Source organism: Lontra canadensis, unplaced genomic scaffold (genome assembly GCF_010015895.1).
Source record: "Lontra canadensis isolate GAN:19392208 unplaced genomic scaffold, GSC_riverotter_1.0 scaffold17, whole genome shotgun sequence".
NCBI classification, from domain to species: Eukaryota; Metazoa; Chordata; class Mammalia; order Carnivora; family Mustelidae; genus Lontra; species Lontra canadensis.
The window spans coordinates 14,963,073-14,975,859 of NW_022631011.1; the positions used below are offsets into that span (position 1 = coordinate 14,963,073).

At 37.0% G+C, this 12,787-nt stretch overlaps 1 protein-coding gene across 2 annotated transcripts in view; it reads left to right on the forward strand.

The window, feature by feature from the left end:
* The window catches only part of DSC1 (desmocollin 1), a 30,415-nt gene extending 18,231 nt beyond the window's left edge, over positions 1-12,184 (forward strand). The window contains exons 10-17 of one of the 2 annotated variants that reach the window (XM_032859703.1): positions 951-1,210; positions 1,294-1,436; positions 5,369-5,581; positions 6,995-7,234; positions 8,799-8,917; positions 10,250-10,504; positions 11,482-11,527; positions 11,609-11,699. In XM_032859703.1, coding sequence (XP_032715594.1) covers positions 951-1,210; positions 1,294-1,436; positions 5,369-5,581; positions 6,995-7,234; positions 8,799-8,917; positions 10,250-10,504; positions 11,482-11,517 — 1,266 coding nt within the window. In that variant the 3' untranslated portion in view covers positions 11,518-11,527; positions 11,609-11,699. Of the gene's footprint in view, positions 1-950; positions 1,211-1,293; positions 1,437-5,368; positions 5,582-6,994; positions 7,235-8,798; positions 8,918-10,249; positions 10,505-11,481; positions 11,528-11,608 lie in introns of both variants that reach the window. The other variant, XM_032859702.1, reaches the window with a different exon arrangement.
* Positions 12,185-12,787: the final 603 nt, after the last annotated feature.

Below are 12,787 nucleotides of genomic sequence, written 5' to 3' on the forward strand. Positions count from 1 at the left end.
TCAGGCATATTCAGGGTGGGATGACTAAAGACATAATTGGTTCCTTTCTGAGTCTTTCTATGCATTGCCTTTCCTAACCTCTAACATATTTTCCCTGATTAATATCTTTGGGAGAGTGGATTTTCTTAAAAGCTACAGACAAAAGTTGTACTTTCCTCCTATGATTTTTAGAAAATGCCCCTTAATTATTATGTTGCTTATTCTTTTTCTCACTCTCTTTTTCGTTTTTTTTCCCTGGAGTTTTGTTGTTGTTGTTGTTTTGTTGGTTTTTTTTATCATTTTGGGGGGGGGGTCTAGGTTTCTTTCTCTTGCTTTCCTTTTTTTGTTATCTTGATGGATTTTAGTCTCTAATTGTTTAACCATTGTTTCAACATTCTTTCTTCTTATTCAGCTCAGGACTGAGCATTTTGATTAGGATCTATATAAACTCAAATATGATAATTTTTTTTAAAAAGCCCTAAAAATAATGTGCTTCCAAAAGATGCTACTAGATAGTATCACTATAATTTTTATACATACACTCAGAGTAACTGCTCCATTATAGCCAAATCTCATGTCCCAGTGGTCTAATTATTTATATACTTCTTATACTCTTTATATACTTCTGTAGTCTCAGTTATCACTATTCTCCCACTTGATAAATTTGGATTTAGTCACTTATTTTGTATTTCTATTAATATTTAAACTTATAATGAAAAAAACTAAAGGCAGGATCTTCCCGAAGAAAGGTGAGAAGAGAAATTGGTTAAATCATCAATAATTTTGCATTTGATAGCATTTCTCATTATAGGAAGTCAACCATTAGTTTTTAAGTACATTAGCACCTGCTTTTGGTAACATTTTATACACAAAAATGATATTCCTTTTTGTGCTAAAATTTGGAATCCTAATTATAAGTCTTCTGCATAAAGTATTACAGATTGACTGATTAAAGTATGTTTATTAAACAGCCATTGAACTATGAAGTCAATCGCCAGGTTGTTTTGCAAGTTGGTGTCCTTAATGAAGCACAATTTACTAAAGCAGCAAATTCAAAAACTCCTACTATGTGCACTACAACTGTCACTGTTAAAATTAAAGACAGCGATGAGGGTCCTGAATGCCAACCGCCAGTGAAAGTTATTCAGAGTAAAGATGGCCTCCAAGTTGGACAAGAATTGCAGGGATACAAAGCGTTGGATCCTGATACACGCAGTGGTGAAGGCTTAAGGTAAGGTATTATTCAAAATGATATGTTTTGAAATTATGTCCGCCCTTTGGTTTGAGCATTTACATTTGATTTTTAACAATTAGGTATAAGAAGATAGGAGATGAAGATAACTGGTTTGAAATTAATGAACACACTGGTGACTTGAGAACTATAAAAGTACTAGATAGAGAATCAAAATTTGTAAAAAACGACCAATACAATGTTTCTGTGGTTGCAATGGATACAGGTAAGTGCAATTTTGTAGAAATAGAGGATATATTTTTAAGGAAGTCTTGGGGTGAACTTTGTTTACTTTCATATCAAAATTTAATGCAAAACAGATTTGCACAGATTGCTCAATTTGTTGGAGACAGCCCAATGTCAGCTCCAGTGCATCAGTAATGAAAACTAGGAGAGGACGAATGGCCAAAGACATGGTGGCATCCTCTAGGATCTCCATTGTTTTCAGGAGTACATACTTAGATGTTTATGACTTGAACTTCCTGAAAGGGTTTAGTCCTTCTAAAACAATTGGGTTCAAGGTAGGTCTGTTTGAGCCTTTCTTAATGGACGTATCCTATTTCCTAAGAAATGGTCAAACAATGACTAAGTCTTTTGCTGTGGTTTGCAGTCCTTCTCCAAGGTTAGTTAATTCTAGAACTTATCTAGTGAAGAAATGTCCTTCAAATGTCATAAAGTAGTCATTTCCAAATCCTTCTGAACGTACACTCCTCACAGTAGACAACTTTTGAATGTGGACCACTGTAATGTATCATACCCCAACAGTTTTGTTTGTTTTGCAATGCAAGTACCTGCCTGACTTAAGCTTAGATTGCTAAGGCATCTGCTTCAAAGATCCCTATCTGGAATAAACGTTACCAAGCAGACAAGACATTGATTCAGACCACATTCCAGTAGCCCTACCAGCCCAGGCTCCTTTGTTTTAGAGATCTTGATTTCAGTAACTGACCCCTGGGGCAGCTTGTTTTTTCACTTCCAAGTCTTTAAATTTCTACTCTTGGGCTTTAAATTCACCACTAAAGACTGGACTCCAGAAACTCTCAACCCCCACTCTTGACCCCAATAAAAGGAGTATCCCAGGCTTGCTTTTTTTCTCCCTGACCCCCACATCCTCTCTGTGTGGCCCCAGAAGTGCCACGTAATTTCCAGGACTTATAAGTACAGTAAAGCTTTTTTCCCCCCAGAGTTTCCTGATAGTTGGGACACCTTGCAGTCATATAAGAACCACAAAGGCCAGTCTAGCCACAAGATTGGTTATCTACAGGCTGAGACCCACAAACAGCAACCTCCCTATATTTACTAGTATGTTTGTATACATGTGCTAGTAGGTTAACATATGCTTCACAAAAATACACCAACAAACACTTGAATAGTACTATTTCCATGTGCCAAAAATACTTATGTTTCAACATCTAAAAGAAAAACTAAATGTAAATGTCCTTGTAAATATCATCACTTAACCACTTGCATACGAACCTCCCTTCCTCTTGATATCTCTCACAGAGACTACATTAAAACTACAGAACTACATTAAAAGTTCTTTCAATACAGGTAGAAAAAAAAAGCCACTAAAGAATGCAGAAAACATTAGCTGAGAAATAATGTTGCTGCCACTCTAAAACCCTGGGTGATTTGCTGCTCCTATAGAAGCAGAAGTGAAAGCAGAGTGGTTCAACAGCACGATTATGATGTCAAAGAAGGACTTATGTTTCCTCATTTATTTCACAAATGTTAACAGTCTAGTAAGTTCCAGGTACTAGGCAAGTTACTATAGAAATTAGAATTCAGAAGACAAGTCAAATTCTCACATGATATAAATGAAAGGATTACTGTATTCTCATAAGAGGTTCTTGGTATGACAACTTTCCCCATAAAAGATTGTATGGATATCATAAGTAGAAATCAGTTAAGAGCTGTCCCTCATTTCACAGAAATGAGAAGCTTAGTGATAGGAAAATGAAATATTATTTGAAGAGAAGGAAAATACAGACAATAGAAATAGAAGAAATTAACGTGGTCTTTTGTCGCTAAAAATATAAGGAAATGAAATGCCAAATCTGAACTGTAAGAGTCTATGTCCCAGGCTCATGGATAATCTGCGTGTGCTCACAAAGAAGTAAAGACATGGATGTTATACATTTTAATGTAAGACCACCTGGTGACATCAACATTTTTGTTTATTTTCGTAAATAAAATGAATTTATACTTCCAAAGGGCCAAATATATTAATAATTACTTATATTTCCAGATGAATGTTTAGTTTTGCTGCTCATAAATATTTCAGGATGATAACCTAGACATTTTTTTAGCGTTCTTTGAATCCAATTTATTTACTTCTGCTTCTTGTGTCAGTCTTCTTTGCCAAGCAGATTGGTTTCTGTGCTATCACTCTAGAAAGCACTGTTTCATGTATCCTCTGCCTAGTATAGCACTGCCCGTCCTGTTTGAAATTCGGGTCACTTAACTGCTTCAGATGAATGACAGTGACATCTTCTGTGATTGTTTCCACTCGTCCGTGTTCAGTTCTTCTCTTAATACCTCTTAAGTCTCCTTTCCCTGGGAATGATATGTTAATTATCACAAGTAATGTATCTTTTCTATAAAAGGGTGTTTCACTGCTTCTCATTTATATTATGTTCCTCTAACTAGATTAATTGTGCTAATTAACACATCTTTTTTAGTTTGCTGATTTTGAAGTTGACACTTGTATGTCTACAAATTTCATAAATTTCTGGCAGTATCAAAATGTTTATGTTCTATTGCAGATTTCTTATTAGAAGAGCTGTAAAAAAAAAAAAAAAAGAAGAGCCGTAGCTCTCTTTTATTTCTAGATATTGTAAAATTTGTTTAGATAGAATAATTTTGGAAAAGATATATGCAACAGTGGCCTTTTATGAAGTAATTAATTTAAAAATAACTTTTAATAAATTAAATAATCAAATAATCACTGAAATATACTACAAGATATGGCTTAAGTGTTATTTCAAAGAAAAATGGATTGTATTTGCATATGATTTATAGTGGTCTTTATGATAAATGCTGAATTTATTAATGCTTCAAATTTAGAAGCAAAAAACGAGAAACTGGATCAATTATTTTTCTGTTTATTTCAGTTTTGAGAGCTTACGATTTATTGTAGTTTATTACCTTATCACAAATGGTAAAATCTAGACATGTTTTTTGAACTTCGTTATCTCTTAAACACAAATCATCAGCAATATTTTCATTTAAAATATTGAGACAAGGTGAAATGCTTTAAGCCAATAACAGTGGTTATCTGGAGATGAGTAATAGCTCCTATGGTCAAAAACATATTTATTGAATTAGGGGAAAGGTGCAAACTTATTTCATGGTTTACTCAACAAAGTTTTTTGCAAAGTATAAAACAGTAATTGCATTATGTTCAAGGTGTTACTACGAAGTTATAAGTTAGCCAAGAAATTCTAGGCAGAGCGTTAGGTTCTCAAGACGAATACGACTTAGCTCTGAGGATGATCATGTTCACAGTTCAGCGAGTAAGTCAATGACGAGCAAAGTGTTCTGAGAAATCAAAGGAGAATATCGCTGCCACTGTCTAGAAAAGTCACGGCAAGTTTCAAGAGGAGGAGATATCTGAGCAGATTCTTGGAGGATAACAAAGTATGATCAGGCAAAGAGAAAGAGAAAAGTATTCCCAGAAGTGGCGACAGAATGTACCAAAGCAGACAGGGAAGGGTGCATCCAGTGGGTTTGATGAGAAGTTTTACAAAGTTTGGGAAAAGAATATGTCAGGAAATGAGTCAGAAGAGGAAGTCAAGGAAGTAACTGATGACCTAAAGTGAAGTCTTTGTATATGCAGATGAACAAATGCTCTTCACAAAATAAGCTGTAAGGAATCAATTTTATTTTCAAGTGGCTCTTCTGTAGTGACATTGCTCATCATGTCATACCTTTTCATTTAAAAAAAGCACCTTAAGATAACATCTGATAGAGCTATCACTCTTCAAGGAAGAGTGACATGTCACTATTTTGTATTTGTAGCAGTGGTATTTGGGACCCCAAAGTGTGTGAAATTCAAGTTCAGACAACCACTAGAAAGCAGATGTCAGCTGTGTGTCACAGAGATGTCAAAAATAAGTTTTTAAGCAAAGAAATATCCTATTTTTTTATTTTTCGTAGATGGCAGATCTTGCACGGGAACATTAGTAGTTCTTTTGGAAGACTTTAATGATCACCCACCACAGATTGATAAGGAAGTGACAATTTGTCAGCATGATAAGGATTATGCTGTTCTGGAACCTGTAGATGCTGATGGACCTGAGAATGGTCCACCTTTTCAATTCTTTCTGGATAATTCTGCCAACAAACTTTGGAATTTAGAAACAAAGGATGGTATGTAATTATGCTATATCTTCTAATCGGTAGGAACTTAAGATGACTGATGGTTTTGACATTCACCTTAGTTCATTATGATAAATACACATTCATTTTAGGAAATTATTTTTTGATCCCCAAAAAAGGGTAATACCTTGCTTTTTAATTTTCTTTTTTTAAACTTCTTGTTAGTGTTTATTGAACCTCCTTCCACATGGCTTCAAGCTACCAGGACACAGTCCTCCTCCCCACTACACACACACACACACACACACACACACACACACACTTAATATCCTCTGCTCTTCCCCTGAAGAATCTGGCCTTCACAATGACAGGCTGTTTTGGGAGCTATCCCTTCCCCCAAAACTTTGCAGTAGGTGGGGTACAGCACATCAGCGATAGGAACAACTCCAGTCCTGTGTTTGGCAGCATTTACTGGTGTGGGCTCACTGACCAAGGTCCACAGTTTGTCAAGGTCGACAGTTGGGCAGAGGCTCCAGTTTCTATTTAAGGAGTAATGCCTCACACTAACTTTTCCAAAGTGACCTGAGTCATATTTGTCAAAGTTGATTGGATGGTGATGCATGCTGCCTGCGTCCCCCTGGCTTCCTGGGTGAATCCGGTGCTAGCCCATGTGGCTGTGACTCCCATGAACCCAAAATTTCTGGGTCTTCCTCAGTCTGAATGGGGTGTTGGCAGCCCAGAAAAAAGAGCAAAAGTATGTTTTTAAAGCAATAGATAATATATTTAGTCTCTAGTTCCAAATATCTTTTAAGAAAACACATCAATCCGTTTTAATATAGTATTTGAGTAACGTTAAGTATAGATAAGTCTAATATAAATATAGAGCAATATTAATTCTTTTTTCTGGTTTTTCAAGAAATCAGAATCATTTTTAAGAAATAAAAAGCAAGGGTTGGGGGGGTAGCGGCTGGGTTGCTCAGTGGGTTAATCAACTGTCTTCAGCTCAGATCATGGTCCCAGGGTCATGGGATCCAGCCCTGCATCCAGCTCCCTGCTCAGTGGGAAGCATGCTTCTCCCTCTCCCATGCCCTCTGCTGTGTTCCCTCTCTCGCTGTGTCTCATTCTGTCAAATAAATAAATAAAATCTTTAAAAAAAAAAAAAAAGAAAAAGAAAGGAAGAAATAAAAAGCGGGGCACCTGGGTGATTCAGTAGGTTAGGTGTAGGTGGGACTTTTGATTTCAGTTCAGGTCATGTGTGCTGGACATGGAGTCAACTTAGAATTTTCTCTCTCCCTCTTTCTCTGCCCCTCCTCTGTCTCTCCCTCTCAAAAAAAAAAAAGAACCCCTAGAGTTTTTCCTTAAGCTAAATTCTGCACCTTTTCTCCCCCAGCCTACCCTAAGCATATCAAGTAAGATTAATATTGCAACTGAAAAGTTTCAACATATATTCCTTTTTTGCTCTAGGTAAAACTGCCATTCTCCGTCAGCAGCAAATTCTTGATTATAACTATTACACTGTGCCTATCATAATAAAAGATAGACATGGCTTAAATGCAAAACACATATTAACAGTGAGAGTATGTGACTGTACAACTCCATCAGACTGTAAAATGAATATAAAAAATGTGAGAGATGTTAAGCCAAATGTAATACTTGGAAGATGGGCTATTCTTGCCATGGTGTTGGGTTCTGCATTGCTGTTATGTAAGTATAATTATCTAGAATGTGTTAGTTGAAGGCTTATCCAATATTTAAAAATATATATGGTGGTTCTTTATTTAATGACTTTTTATAGCCTTTGGTAAATGTGTCCTTTTAAAATCTTGTGTGTACTATATGACTGGAGGTTTTGATATGGAAGAAACATATCAGTAAGAGCAGATTAAACTTAAACTAATTTTCAGAGCTGAACCCTTAGTTCTTCTAAGAAGAAGGTATGAGACACAGGATAGATCATTTCCTTTCTTTCGAGCTCATTTTTCCACAAGTAAAATAAAGAGGTTGGTTGAGATTCCCTCCCATACAAAACATAGTCTTTTAACCAGCCAAGTTTATGCACAGGAAGAATTAGTGAAGAGTACTTCCAAAATTTGCTTAGATGTTTATGCTCGCTATTATTAATAAAGGTATTTAACATACATCTGAAGAAGACTCCAGTGAGGGGTGCCTGCCAGCTCAGTCAAAGGTACACATAACACTTGATCTCAGGATTGTGAGTTTGAGCCCCACGTTGGGTGTAGAATTACATAAAAATAAAAAAAAAAAATTAAAAAAAAAAAACAAATAAACTTGAAAAAGAAAGAAAATTGGAATTATATAAAAAAAAAAAAAAAGACTCGTTAGTGGAAAATTATCATGGTGAGCCACTGAGGAAAAGTAATGCATGCAAAGAATGTTAAGATTTTGCATTCGGCAAACTTTTTTTCAAGATGCAAAAGTGATGGAAATCATTGCCCACCCTTATCTCTCCTTCCCACTCGCCCTCCCTCTAGCCTTCCTTTCTTTTTTAGTCATTTATTTGACTACAGAACCTATTTGCATTTATAGGCTTTCCACATAGTCTTTACTGTGTCCTAATTCATTGACTTGAGTTGCAGGTTAGATTGGACATGCCCCTTAGCACAGTGATTACAATTTCAAAAGTGGCCACAGGTTTTAAGTAACTGCCTTTCATGTTTGTATTTATGCCTAATGCCCTTTGAGTGTGTTCTGTATGGATTTGAATTATCAGTAATACTAGCTTAAATTTTAATCAAAGGGAGTTACTATTTCAGTGTGGAGGAAAGAAGAGAAACATTTAAGTTAATTCTGGAGTTGGGAAGAGACCTGTTAACAAACTATGCTCAGTTCATCCTTCTTACTTTTAACTGATTTCTTTCTCATTTAGCCTAATAACATAATCTTAGTAAGACAGAGATGGTCTATATACTCTGTTTTAAATTTCATAACCCAAAGGGATCTTAATTTATGGAACAAATTCCTTAAAGTTCTGTGAAGAAACTTTTAAAAAGCATGATTTAAATGAGCATGAGAGACTATGGACTCTGAAAAACAACCTGAGGGTTTTGAAGGGAAGGGGGTAGGGTGGGGTGGAAGGTTGCGGGATCCAGGTGGTGGGTATTAAGGAGGGCATGTATTGCATGGAGCACTGGGTGTGGTGCAAAAAACAATGAATTCTGTTACACTGAAAAGAAATTTAAAAAAAAAAATGATATATACCAGCAAGAAAATAAATACTATTTTACTTAAATACTTTTTTATTTTTTAGGTGTTCTGTTTGCTTGTTTCTGTGTTACTGCTAAGAGAACAGTAAAGAAGTGTTTTCCAGATGTAGCCCAACAAAATTTAATTGTGTCAAACACTGAAGGACCTGGAGAAGAAGTGATGGTAAATTAGATTTCACTTTCATATAAATTGTATGGTGATCCAATGATAATAGCTGAGTATTACATAATGATAGTAATAATAATGACAACTAATGTTTATTGAGCGCTTACTATGTCAAGCAGAACTCCATGTGTTTTGCATGCATTAACTCATTTTTTTAAAAGATTTTATTTATTTATTTGAGAGAGAGAGTGAGAGAGAGAGAGCATGAGCAGTGAGGAGGGGCAGGAGAGGGAAAAACAGACCCTCTGCTGAACCAGGAGCACATGAGCCTCAATCTCAGAGCCCTGAGATCATGACTTGAGCCAAAGGCAGGTGCTTAACCAACTGAGCCACCAGGCATCCCTGGATTAACTCGTTTAACTTTATAATTCTGTTGTATTACTTTCATAGTGTAAGGGCCTATTTGGCCAGAGCGATTCCATGCGGTTAAACAGTGATTTTGTTGTTTATGCAGTAAAACTTAAACTGAGCCTGCCCCCGCCCCACCCGGGGAACTTACTTAAAGCAAGTCCCGGAAACCAGTAGAATATGGTTGACCAGTCCCTGATAACAGAGCCCAAATACAAGGGCGGGTCAGGCCAGGTGGAGATAACAGAGCCCGAATGCAGGAATGAGTCGGGCCAGTGGAGACATCCAATCAGTGGAGCGCGCATACTGTCTCCCTAGCTACCAAGGAGTGTGGGCCCCGCCTTTTGGACGCCAATTCTGACCAAGGTGATAGGCTAGTTCAAATAGCTACTATGGGGTGAATTATAATTCAATTGGCCACCCGTGAGTGACCTAGCATGACTGTGGAGCTTTCTCTGTGTGTTGCAATCTCATTGGCCACCTGTGTGTGGCCAGGTTCAACCACATGGCCTTTGCTCTATAAGAGTTAGTCTGTAAGGCAGGGAGGTTTCACCCTCTCTGTAAGAGGCGGCCCCGACGGTCTGTTTGATTCTCAATGCTTGGTGCAAAATAAAGCTTTGCTTGACCTTTGCTTTGTATTAGTCTTGCTCATTTGATCACGGACCTATCATTGGGGGACCTATTGATAGGACTGCAAAGAATCATAAACTGGTGGTTCCTTGACTTAAAATCAAATCTTCAATGGTATTCTTCTCCCCTTGTGCATGTCTGTGTTCAAATTTCACCTTACCCAACCTGAGTGTGGCCTCATCTAAATTTAACTAAATACATATATGATGACCTCTTTTTAAACAAGATTACATTCTAAGGCACTGAGGGTTCGGACTTCAACATAATCAATTTTGATGGGAAAGAAAAATGAAAAGAAATTGTTAGTTTAAATTTGACTCACTCATTTTATAACTCTAACTTTACTTTTAGGAAGCAAATATTAGACTCCCCACACAGACATCCAATATTTGTGACACAAGCATGTCTGTTGGCACTCTTGGTGGCCAAGGAGTCAAAACACAGCAAAGCTTTGAGATGGTCAAAGGTGGCTACACTTTGGATTCTGGCAAAGGCGGTGGACATCAGACCTTGGAATCTGTCAAGGGAGCAGGACAGGGAGTAATGGAGGCTGGAAGATACACATATACTGACTGGCACAGCTTCACCCAACCTCGGCTTGGCGAGGTGAGTGCCAATGTCTTCGAGTTCATATTCCATGAAAGTTAAAAATGATTTTACTTTTTTTTTTTTAAAAGATTTTATTTATTTATTTGAGAGAGAAGGAGAAAGACAGACAGAGATAGTAAGAGAGAGCACAAGTGGGGAGGAGAGAGTGAAGCAGGCTCCCAGCTGAGCAAGGAGCCCAGTGTGGGGCTCGATCCCATGACCCTGGGATCATGACCTGGGTGGAAGGCAACAGTTTAACCCACTGAGACACCCAGAGGCCCCTAAAAACGATTTTAAATAAAGATTTCTCAAAAGTTTTCCTCCTCAGGCACCTGGAACTCATCACCTTTTAAGTCCTTTAATTATCATAGATATGGATTCCAGGCCCAAGCCCAAATAGAAAAACGATCTTTTCAAGTTTAATTTTTAAAATAAGGTTTACAAAACTGCATAACTATCTAGGAGGGGCATATGTATATGTATTTAGGAAGTACAAGAGGACCAGTAGCTTCTTCCCTAAAAATTACCAGAAAAATCACTTGGAGTGAAAGATTTGCATAGAATGATACATGGATCATAAATTATAAACATTTTTTAGTATATTGAATCCTCTGTGTAGTCATAAAGGCCTGGCTATCAACATCAACCAGATAGACTGTCAAGCTTTTATTTTGGGTTTTAGTTCCTTATTTTAGGTTCAGATTAACCAATACTGGTTAATATTATCCAGTTGAATATATTCCATAACTGTCCCCATATAATTGCATATAAATGGAAGAATCATAGCCTGTATGGGTTCCCCAAATATGTGAAGACCTACAAAGAGACGTTGGAACTATACAGATCTTATGTTCAAATGGGAAATCGTAAGTTAGTTTTGTGATAGGCGTGTATCTTTAATTTTCATAAATGTGTTCACTAGGAGCATTTATATATCTGCTATATTTTCAGAATGAATATAATACAGACCAATCATGTGCATTTTTTATATGTAGGAATCCATTAGAGGACACACTCTGATTAAAAATTAAACAGTAAAAGGTAAATCAAAGACATTATTTTTATGCTAATATGTTTAGGTGTCTTTAAAAAAATAATAAAATGTGCTCTTTTTTGATACAGAAGGTGTACCTGTGTGGACAAGACGAGGAGCATAAACATTCTGAAGACTACGTGCGTTCGTATAACTACGAAGGGAAAGGGTCTATGGCGGGCTCTGTAGGCTGCTGCAGCGATCGGCAGGAAGAAGAAGGGCTTGAGTTTCTAGATCACCTGGAACCCAAATTTAGGACGCTAGCAAAGACATGTGTCAAGAAATAAATGTGTGTTTTAACAGAGAAACATCTACAAATGCATATGTAGGAGTTCGTTGAATGTAAATTGATAGCAGCATCTGCTAATATTTTGTTTATTGGAAGTAAACTTTGAGTCATGTATAGATAAGGACGCTATAAATACAAGGTTCCCTGAAATTCTCCTCGTCTCACGTAACTTCCATATTCTCTAGAAAGAAAAGTTTCCTGTGTTAATTTTCCTTTCTATGCATGTATATATTGCCCTTTTCAGGACTCTACCAATGTGCGTTCTTGTATCTTCTATTTGAAAACTTATGTTACTCTCTATGCTACGGAAGCGTGTCGTGGGAGAGCTGGGTATTGTCGAGGCTAATAAAAAATGCATTTTAATTTGAGATGAAAATTAAATATTTTCCTTCAAAATTCTGGGGAGATTGTTCTTAGAAATACTCTTAGAAACACTGTCTTTGGTGCCAGAGAATTGATTTCTCTACCCGAGTGGCTGTGTATTGAAGGACTTTTGTATTCTTTGGTTCAGTCTTCAGTTTGGGAAATAAGTACTCATTTCTCACTACACTTTTCACACTGCGGAGATGCTCTCAGCACTGTCGCTTTCAGGAGTCTTCAGCGCTTGGTCCTTGGATCTCTGCCCATATGAATCCATATTCAGGTTCCTACAGCTTCTAGGTTTGTTGGAAAGGCATGGACCAGAACAAGCCCACAATAATGTGAGCCAGAGATTTTATAAGGATCAGATGGGAGAATTTCCAAGAAAGAATTGCAACCTTGATGCCCATGGTGTGACTTAGACTCACAAATAGGTTTTGCTTGCCCACTGGGATGCACTATTACCTTTTTAAAATACAAATACCTTGACAAGAGCATGCACTGTCTAGTTTGGCAGAGGATCACCATCTTCAAGCATTTGTGAAACCAGCCTGGCAGGCATTAGACTTGCAAGCCTGACACATGGTGCTTAGCCTTTTAAATATGGTAAAAACAGAAT